This window comes from Manacus vitellinus, unplaced genomic scaffold (assembly GCF_001715985.3).
Source record: "Manacus vitellinus isolate BGI_N305 unplaced genomic scaffold, ASM171598v3 scaffold_34_pilon, whole genome shotgun sequence".
In the NCBI taxonomy this organism is placed as follows: Eukaryota; Metazoa; Chordata; class Aves; order Passeriformes; family Pipridae; genus Manacus; species Manacus vitellinus.
Genome location: NW_021940488.1, coordinates 2,631,106 through 2,641,584, shown reverse-complemented (window position 1 = coordinate 2,641,584; position 10,479 = coordinate 2,631,106). Strand labels below are relative to the sequence as shown.

Here is a 10,479-nt window from a genome sequence, read left to right as displayed (position 1 = left end):
TCCCTAACCTAATTGGTGTGTTCATACATTTTGTCTAAAACTTCGCTCCCCTAGTCCATATAACCTATTTGTCCTACAACATTCAACAAATCACATTACTTCGCATCTGCTGACCCACTTGTGACGTAGTAATGATAAAAGCAAAGTGCTTACTTGTTACTGAAACATAAACAGTGTTTGGAGATGTTGATTTGAATGAAAGCTACTGTGAAACTACAAATGAAGGAATCCAGTTGCCACATTACGAGTTATGTGGAGCTGCATTTCAGAAAGTGAAATCCTGGCTTTGCTACTGCCTGCCAAATGAGAGTGTCATTCATATACAGAACTCTGGGGCCTTTATGCTCTAAGTCCATGTCATTAAAATTGCAAGTCTGAATATACTCAGGCAACTGGTGGCTCTGAAATGCAGGTATCAGCTTCTGAAGTATATAGTGGCTCTAGACAATTTCAGGATTTTTCCATACCAGATGTATACAATTATTTCTTTACTCTGAAAGCTCAAACAGAACCAACTTTTAGATAGCCACCAAGCTTTCACTGCTCTGAAACCCCATGTATTACAACCAATGGCAAAATAGTTATTTTATGACACTAACATGTCTTGGTTTTACAACAACAGTTGAACTAAAGATAGGGGAATGCAGCAGCTTAAGAACCCTATCACATACTGTTTTGAGTTTTTCCCTCTTTAATGTTAATACAATTTCAAGCAGTAACTTACATTATTTATTGACAACACTAGAGGAAAACAGCTACTCCAAATTTTTTAGTTACACCATTTACAATACTTAATAGATACCACAATTTCACAACTAATCAGCTTGGCAGATAATTCTCCAGCATGAACAGTCTCCTCTTCAAACTTAGATAGTGAAGTTTGAAGATTGGATTCTGGAGATCTAGCCCTCAGACTGGCCTTCTGTCCCAAAGCCAGGCTCCTGAGGCCTCTGAAAGACAGGAAAGAGTTTTCCTTTGGTCTCATGATGTCTGCAATGTGTAAGAACTCCTCTGTACAGTGCTTTCGGTTGCCCTGCTCTGCCAACAGGGAGACTTCAGCCTGATCAAGAACTGGAAAATCCTTCAGCCTTGCAAGCAATGAAACCAAAAGTGATCAAGGAAGGCACATCTCATTCATTGAGACACCTGCCTCTCCCCACACCTCTGAAAATACTTGAAGACACAGGTTTCATCTGCCACACCCACACTACTCAGCTAAACTCATTTATCTTATGACATTAAAAATGTTAAAAACCCCAAAGCTAGAGCATCTGTTTCCTCTGAACCTGGGAGGAAGCCAGGCAAATTTGGCTCCAAAAGGCTGTGAGGCTGTCCTCAGATGAAATGCTAGGTGCTGACCCTGTCAAGCTGGACAACTGAGACAACCTTGTTGAAAGCAACAATTTTCATCCAGGGTCTGAAGCCCACAGGGGCATTAGTGGAACCAGTGGCTGTGGCCCAAGAAGAGTGCCTGGGCTGGCATAAAGTGCCAGCTCTTAAAGTTCATTGCTGCTCTGGCTCCCCAGAGCACTCCTTGTCAGTCAGTAACAAAGTGTTGAGATTCCTGCTTACAGTGATGGGTGTGCACATAAAAGCACTTAAATACCCAGTCCTTTGTAAGAACAGCTATAAATTGCCAGACTCTTGGTGCAGGGAATGTGTTTAATTGTGATCTTGATTGCTACACAGCTACACTATGCTCGTTTTGCTCGTTTCCCTTATGGTTTTGCTCATTTCCCTTTGCTGGGTCACCCAGAGCAGCAGATTCTCATGTAACTAAAGGGTGCTTTGGAAGGGAGCAGTTCTTTGATTGCACTGTTTAATTAATACATTATTTGGAGCACGTTCTCTGTTATCCAGCTCTATTAAAAAAAAGATATAATTTCATAATTTTCATAATTTTGACAGGCTGAGAAAGTTGGGGCTGTTCTGCTTGGAGAAGAAAAGGTTGTGTGGAGACCTCATTGCACCTTCCAGCCTGTAAAGGGGCCTACAGGGAAGCCAGAGGGGGACCCTTCATCAGGAACTGTAGTGACAGGACAAGGGGGAATGGCATCAAACTGAAAGAGGGGAAATCTAGATTAGATATACTGAATATATTCTTTACTGTGAGGTTGGTGAGGCACTGGAACAGGCTTGCCAGAGAAGTTTCAGATGCTCCATCTCTCTAAGTGTTCAAGGCCAGGTTGGATGGGGCTCTGAGCAACCTGGTCTAGTGGAAGGTGTCCCAGCTGATGGCAGGGGGGTTGAAACAAGATGATCTTTAAGGTCCCTTCCAACTCAAACCATTCTGTGATTCTGTGATTCATGAACCTTATTACTGTATAAGAGATGCAGCTGCCAAGAATTCATGATCTAATCAAAGAAAAATAGCCAGTGAACTATGACTTGGAAATGCAGTCTTGGTCAGCTGCACTACAACTGACCTGCTGCTGCTTTGTTTGTGCTCTAAAGAAATGAATGCTACCATAGCAAATAGGCTGCCAGTATGTCATAAAACTTTACTAGTTCATCACTCATTTTATTATGCAGCTGTTTGTGAAAGTGTAAAAACTGTTACTGACATTTGTGTAAAATACCAAATGTGTTTGATTTCCCTCACCCCCTCTGACTCCTCACTGTAACCACAGGGCTGACTGACCTGGGTAATGCAGTCACAATGTTTTGGAAATGCAGAACACTTCACCACCTTTTGTTAAAGAAGGAATTGGCTGTATTTCATTGGATCCAAATTCCCTTCAGCATGAAAGGCGGTGCCTGTGAAATGCCATTTTTCTCTCCCCAGAGCCTCTTTAAGCACTACTGCAAGAAGTGAGAGTATGTCAGCGCCTCAGCTGGGCTTCAGTTGATATGGATAGGTCATGGAGAAGCTGTTTCCTCTGCAGGGCTTTCTCACCCTCGCCTTGAATGTTTCTTCTAGGTTGAGGAGAGCAAATTTGGGCAATTGCCATCACCCAGAAGTCACGGGACCTCATCCATTCTGTAGATATCACAGGGTGTTGCCTTTTCAGGACTGTAGCTCCTTGGAATCTTAAATGGAGACTTTTTTCAGGTAACACCAACCACCAGCTACATATTAGGATATGAAGCCTACAAGGAGTAACAACAGCAGAAAATGAAAATAAAAATGTATATTTTTTTCTCTTGAAACTGTATATAATCCTAATTTTAACCTGCTGTAGTAAAATATTGGTGTACATATACATATATACAAATAAATAGTTATTTGCTGTATGTATACATACTTTTAACTATTTATAAATACAGAAAGGGATTGGCTCCCTCCCAAATAATGTTAGAAGCAAAATAGTCCCCGGTGTTTTTGCATGTCAAAGTAATGCTCAATGAAGTGTGACGTGATGAGAATTTTTCTATGTGCTTTAGAGGGGCCAGGATTTTATCCACAGAACAAAGTGGGAACTATTTCTGCAAGACTGAGTCCAAACATTGGCAAAGGAAGTTTTAATAGATTTTTACATGACATAAAGCCAAAAGTATCCATAAATGACTGATGTCTCAAATTCCATGGCAAAAATCCTATCGAGCTCAACCAAAGATTTTCCCTTGAGTGCAGTGGTCATGAGATCAGATATGAGGGAGCAAAAACCAGTTTCTTGATGCTCAGTATCTATTTTAACATAATAAAAAGTGTAACCAACAGTGTTAGAACAGCTCATTCATACAGTACTTCTAATTAGAAAAGCATGATCAGGAGGGCCTCCAGAAACTGGTGAGGGAAACCTCTGAGTGCTTGTTAAAGGCTTTGAATTTTGAATGCTCCTTTCCCACTGGGGTAAGGTTAACCAGAGCAGGTAAAACTACTTTTTGTATGTATTTTTTTTGGTTATAAACACTACTGACAGCAATACTCCCTCTGCAAGCAGTTATTACAACCAGTAGCATCAGTCCAGTTGCACTGTGATTTTTAATAGATGAATTAGTGGTTAAGTAATAAAATACAAAATTACCTCTTTTAATGTGATGTATGGTGTTACAGGTAGAGTTTTCCAAACCTCTTCACTAACACAGTTAATTAGTAGCCTTTTGCATAACATTTCCTTAGATTCCAAGCTCCTTCTGCTTGATGGACTAGTTTTAGTCCAGTGAAATAAAGACGCTCCATTTCCAAAATTTATAGGGTTCTTTTATTACCTCTAGTAACATATTATACTGTATAAATACTCTATCCTTGTTATATGTCCTTTTAAAAAAGTGATAACTTAGAAGATCACATTAGACAAGAAGTATAAAAATAAATATGCTCATTATATGCATTTATTACAATTTATAACCTTTCCCAGAAGGGAAAGAAATATAAAATACTTATAAAGTATATAAAATCTATAGTAATATATTTTACTATATACATATGGAAAGCCATATTCTCTCATTGTCTATGAACTGGCACAAACTTCAATCATGTGAATGCAGCTGTGGATGGACCTGCTATCCTTCAGCTTTGCCTTCCCACCTTATCAGTGATTGAGCACTACAACCCATCAGAGGCCACATAGGAGGTTCCCATTCACAGTGGGATTCTTCTTTTTTTTTAACCCAAATGCAAACAATATCCATTGGCTGGGGCAAGGCAAAAGATTTGAATGTCAAAGCTTCACTCAAATGCTCACAAACTCCATCAGTCTGTTTGACAGGAAGGTAGGACCAAGCTGGAATCAGAAAAGCCAGTGGAAGGTATGCAGAAGGCACAAAGAGCAACCAGAGATAATATATGTTCCATTAAGATTTCCACTTTTTCTAGCCTCTGGATTACATATGTCACCACAATGGCACTGGAGTGGATGAGAGAAATGGACAGGCACATTGGGATGACATAAAGGCACTTAAAAAACCCAAAAAATTTAGTTATTTGTGAAGTTGTCCGACTATTCTTGATATTTCTTACTCTTTACACGTAGAGAATATGGCTTTATTCTTATATAAAACTATTCTCTAAAACAATAGCAGCCATGAATGACATAGTTAAAGCTCCTTTTCCAATCCTGTTTTTTTGCCCTTTGTGAGGTAGGTAAGCTCTGACCAATTATTTTAAGCTATCTTTTTCACTCCCCTTTCCCTGCTTTCCTACACCTGGGAACTTGATCAGTACCACAATATAAATCCAAAAGAAGGAAGAAATAACTAAACCCCAAAATGTTTGCTTAAAACGTGTCTTACTGCTCCTGTTTTGTTTAATTTGTAACAGACTTTAAAAAAGGCCATTATGATGCCTTTGGGCCTTATCTGCTGAAGTCGAGTGAGTGACATGGGTCTGCTATCCCATCAAATTTTCAGTTGGCAGGGTATTTTTAGGATGCAAAGCCAACAAAAGCTATTTGCACTGTCCCACACCTCAGTGGATCCTTACTATGAATTTTTTATGCAAAAACAGATGTGCTGCCTCTAGCCCTCTTTTTTTTTTTTTCAGTGCATTGTTCTGAAGTTAAAAAAAAAAAAAAAAAAAAAAGACTTTTAGCTTTCCCAACTTGTCCTATTTTAACTGCAGTCTGTAGCGTTGCAGAAGTCTATTAGGTGTTTCGGTTTCTTGGAAGGTTCACAGCTCTCTTGCAGCAGCACGCTGCCGTCGTAAGAAATGCATTTCAACAATCTCTTCTTGAAACCTTTCCCACATGTCTTAGAGCAGGGTGACCAGTCCCCCAGCTGCCACTGCGGGCAGGGCACGTCGGCACAGGGACGGAGGTTGCTGGGCTTCAGCTCCCGGGCGCAGTCGGAGGCCGGCCGGCCCTGCGGGTCCCGGCACTCCACTGCCCGCCGCTGCCAGCCCGAGCCACACGATTTGGAGCACTCGCCCCACTCCTCGATGACCCACTCGGACGAGATGATCTCCCTGATGGCGTTGAAGGACTCTTTCTTCCTACCGGGTGCCTTCTCCGACCCAGGCTGCGTGGGCTTCTTCACGAAATAGGTGAACTTGATCTTGGGCTGTGGCAGGTCCCCCACCGTGAGGACCTGGATGGTCAAAGGCTCCTTCAGGGGGCTGAAACTGCGGATCCTCTCCAGGGCGGCCGAGGAGCCGCTGTACCTCAGCACGCTGCCCTTGTAGGTGATGTCCTGCTCCAGCGTGGACAAGGTGTAGTCACCGTTGAGGACGTAGGTGCCATCTGCAGCTTTGATAGCGAGGAAGCTGCCATCGTGCCTCGCGCCCCTGTGGTTCCGCTGCTTCACCTCGATGTTGGTTGCCCCAGCCGGAATGGTGACGACATCGTGGTAGCCGGGTCTGCCCAAGAGAAAAGAGAAAGACTGACTCCTCCGCTCTTCCCTGGGAAAGGGAAGAAGTTTCCCAGCACAAGGCTAAACTTTGTTTTTAGTTAAAGCATTTAGGACATGAGCTGCCAACCTAATTAATGGAGTAAGGGATTCCCCAAGTCACATCCCACATTTGCAGAGATACGCCCACACGTAAGGGCTTTCTTTTGCTGCATCCCACTGTAAGTTATCCTCAGTCAGATCGTTCTGACATATCAAATCTCAGTTCCAATGACAAACTTGGGCAACATCTCACTGACTTGGAAAGCCAGAGTTTACACTCACAAAACAATCACCAGAACAAAGTAACAGCAGCAATCATATACTCACTTTGCTCTTACAAGTGTGCCGGACACTTTCTTGCAAGTGGATCCGTTGCCACCACAAATACCGCATTTGTCAAACTTCTTGTTGGACCCTATCACACGGTCACAGCCAGCCTTTACACACTGCCCCTGCACACACACGGACGTGGAATCGGGGCTACATGGGGTGCCGTCCACAACCTTTGCAAGACACAAACAGCAGGACCTCTGATTAGAAGATGCACATTGCTCTGGAACTGCGTAACACGGACACATATCAAATGCACAGTATGGACAGGTGGTAGACCTGCAGCACCTGTATTTTCAGGGCTTTGGAAATTAAAACCAAAGCAGCCCATGGTCGGAGGTATGTAGTGCTACTTCATCTCACTTGCAAAAATGATGTCATGGTGAGAGGAAAGAACAAAAAATTTCAGTTTTCTTTAATACCCCCTCGTACAAAACTGTTTTACTGATTTCATGTAGAGAAAGAACGTTGTTTTCTGATGTCACCAGAAGGCAGTCATGTTCTCAAAGTACAGTGTCAACATTGCTTTTAATGTTGTCCAACATATCCTCTATTTCTAGAAGTACTGGTCTACAAAAAACATGTGTGTCATCGCCCTGGTAGTTACTGGCTCTCAACATCTGATGACAGTGAGTTCAAGTAGCTATGCAAGATGAACACTTTTCCTCATGTTTATTTTAAGCTGTCAGCATATTAGTAACCAGTATGAGAAAGCACCAGTGTTTTGGCAAAGATCCCCCCCAGTTTTCTGAACATATCTTCATGTAATCAAATTGGTGGAAGGAGAGGAAAGGAAACCATGGTGGAGTGGATAGAAGAGGCAGTACGTGTGAAATAACTGGAAGTACTCTGCCAGAATAGTTAAAGTATGCTTGTACTGATTAAGTTGTATCTGTAGGAAGAGGAATAATCCAACTTCAATATAAGAAAGACATAATTTCAGATTTCTGCACTGCTTGACCCTTGACATAAAGAGAGAAAATAAAAATCCTATTCATATTAGACAGAAGAAGTATGGTTTTAAAATACCTTTGGCTGTAAAACAAAGAAGTATCCTGTTCCTTTTGCTCGGCAAACCAACTTGCATCTGTCCTTCGGAGAGACACCAGCAAACTTGGGTGTCCACTCCACTGCAGGTCCACTTCCAAAGGGAGACTTGGAAAACTCATTGTGCTTTTCACATTGTTCCTCCCTAAACGTTTTGCCTGCAGGCAGAGAAAAGACAGGTGGACATTAGATCATCCCTGTCCATGCTCTTCCTCCACAAGACACCAATGCTCTGCCTCAGAAATGGGGACAAGATTACCATCGTTGTCCGGGCAGTCCTCGATGTTACATGATCTGTATTGCACGCGCTTCCCTTCACAGTACTTCCCGCCGTTCCTCGGGATGGGGTTGTCACACTCCCTGAAGGAGTACTGCACTCCACCACCACAGGTCCGGGAGCACTCTCCCCACGCCCCCCAGGACCCCCAGCTCCCATGCACTGGCGTCTGGAATGACAAGCAGAAGGGGAACAAAAGTTAATACAGTAAGAGCAAGACAAAACCAAACCACAAAAGCCACAATCATGCTCATTTTTACCCAAACTACTCATTAGACGCTCCAAGTTTGTTTTATTAGCTGTCTGCCTCCATTGATTCAACCCCTTTTAACTGATTCCCCCCACCGCAGCACTTTCCATGCGACTCTGCAACCCAAGATACATTCTGATTTCTTTCTCAATACTTACATCATAATGCTTCTTCTCAGTTTTATTCACACACTTGCCATTCATGCACCACTTCCCTTCCCCGCAACTGGTGCCGTCTGCCCAAGGGAAGTGTTTGGTTTGGCACACAAGCAGTCCTCCAGAAGTGCCAGTACACCACAGCGTCGTACACGTACTGGCTGCGTCGGGGCAGTGCTTGGACTCATCTCCAAATGTAAACTGGCACTGCCTGTTGGCATCGTACAACGTGCCAGGCAAGTCAGAAGGGAGCTGGATTGGTTTGTGGGGCTTGTCTAACAAACACTCACCTGAAAAGGAAAAAAAAGGGGGAAAAAAAAAAGGCAGATGATGCTGTGAGTGAATTCAGTTTCAAGAGGGAACTGCATTTGCTTTGTGACAGAAGCCTTTGAGCCCATTTGTGCCACCATTTCTGTAAAACTAAGGGTCTTCTAAATTCACTGGCAGCATGCAAAAGGTTAACTCTATGCTGAAGCAGAAAGCACTCTGTTAAAAAAAAGGAAAAAGAAAGAAAAAAAAGCAGAGCAGTAAAGCACAAGAGCTTAAATGCCACATGAATGGAAAGCTTAATAATCTTACCATGACCATTATCCAAAAATGTTGTAATCATGTAGGCACTACACGGAGACCACGGCTGGCTGCGATCCAGATTGGAAAGCATAGATGCCATCATGTGGAAATCCCGGCTTATTCCATTAATGCCAGCACACTGCTTTGCATCGTCATGAGGCATGTTAAACACGTGGCCTTAAAAAAAAAAGGAAAGTCTGTGATTTTAGGAAGTCTGTCCTATGCATTACCAGTAGTATTTTAAATATTACTCTAGTGCTGCTCATAGCCTGGTCTTTAAGTAATAACCCGAATCTGAGTGCTGCCAGATTTTAAGCAGATGGCACTGTATCTTCTCTCCCCGTTTTTTTCCTGCAGTCAGTCAAACACACAGCTCTTGCAGACAATGCTGTGCAGAGTGGATTCACTTTCCCCAGTTCAACCCTGCTGCAAGGCAAAGCTTTGCCTCCTCCTGACTGCACTCGGTGAGCCCGCGGTGCAGGCTGGGCAGTTGCTTTACGGCATCAAGCTGGCTTCAATTAATCACATGAAATTGCCTTTCAAAGCTTCAAGTACCTAGTTCGTGGGCTGTTGTAAAGGCAGCCTGCAAACCATCGTCTTCTATGATAGAGCAACTGCGGTTTAGATCACAAACTGTTCCCACATCAGCCATCCCAAGAGTATCACATGTCTTGGCACCGCACAGGTCCTGTAAAAAAAGGCAGTTTCATTATTAATCAGATCAGAGACTTAACCTTGGCAAGAGCCATCCAGCCCTGGCAGTTTGCCTTTACTTATGGAAAGAGCATAAATATTCAGCACTTCAATGGGTATGATGGCAAAAATCTGTCTTTGGAACATACACAAGGGTTACACGTAGAAATAAAATGCATAATTTCCATCCTAAATCTGCTAAAAATATATGGGGCAGAAATACAGTGCACAAACTGTGAGTTTCACCTGAGATGGTGCAAACAGCAAAAGACTAACAAAATAAAAAGCACTTCATCTAATTTTTAGTCTACTTCACCAAAGCTGTGATGACACAAGACTGTCTCTGAACACTTTTTTGGGGGTTTCCTGGCAGAGGGGGCCTCCAGGGGTAGGGAGCAAACGGCATGGGGATGGATTTGACCTTCATGTCCCTCACCTGCCTGGTGAAGAGGATTGCCGTGTCGTAGTGCTCCGCGTGCCGGTCGCTGGGCGGGTTGTGCTGCTTCTGCCAGCTGCAGAAGTTTCTCAGAGTCAGGGCCGCGTTCGAAGAGATATCAGGTCCCTTCCGCTCCTCGTAAATGACCATGATTTTCACCACCACGAGGCTGATGGAGTTGCGGATGCTGGGATGCTTGTACAGCTTGGCCGCCACGGAGAGCAGTGTCAGGAGGTAGTGCTTCAGCCCGCTGCCGTGGAACTCGGCCATGGACTGGTCGGCTACCAGCATGGTCTCCACGTAGCGGGGGCTGGACACAAACCTCTTCTTCCTTCTGCTTCTCGTTTCTGCATTAAAAAAAAAGATAGGGAGAAGGAGGGAAAGCGCAGGTCAGCACAACAAAACAAGAGACCACCGTAAGGAAGCCCAAACCCACCGATACTCAAGGGATGTA

The 10,479-nt window shown here is 43.4% G+C and overlaps 1 protein-coding gene across 1 annotated transcript; it reads right to left on the bottom strand.

Moving 5' to 3' along the window:
* Positions 1-4,126: 4,126 nt before the first annotated feature.
* On the bottom strand, positions 4,127-10,448 carry ADAMTS1 (ADAM metallopeptidase with thrombospondin type 1 motif 1). The gene is made up of 8 exons (XM_018076998.2): positions 10,026-10,448; positions 9,452-9,584; positions 8,906-9,073; positions 8,330-8,616; positions 7,904-8,090; positions 7,627-7,802; positions 6,595-6,770; positions 4,127-6,235 (listed from the first exon to the last, which is right to left on the bottom strand). Exons 1-8 carry the CDS (start codon positions 10,314-10,316, stop codon positions 5,494-5,496), a joined length of 2,160 nt encoding a protein of 719 aa, XP_017932487.1. The 5' UTR covers positions 10,317-10,448; the 3' UTR covers positions 4,127-5,493.
* Positions 10,449-10,479: the final 31 nt, after the last annotated feature.

Bases quoted from the DNA above. Each gene is read 5' to 3' on its own strand.
- ADAMTS1 (XM_018076998.2), bottom strand. From the start codon at position 10,316: ATGCTGGTAGCCGACCAGTCCATGGCCGAGTTCCACGGCAGCGGGCTG. The intron at 8,617-8,905 runs GTAAGATTATTA...TTTCCTTTTCAG, and splicing joins ATTTTTGGATAATGGTCATG to GTGAGTGTTTGTTAGACAAG. The intron at 6,771-7,626 runs GTATTTTAAAAC...TGTCTTGCAAAG, and splicing joins TCTTTGTTTTACAGCCAAAG to GTTGTGGACGGCACCCCATG.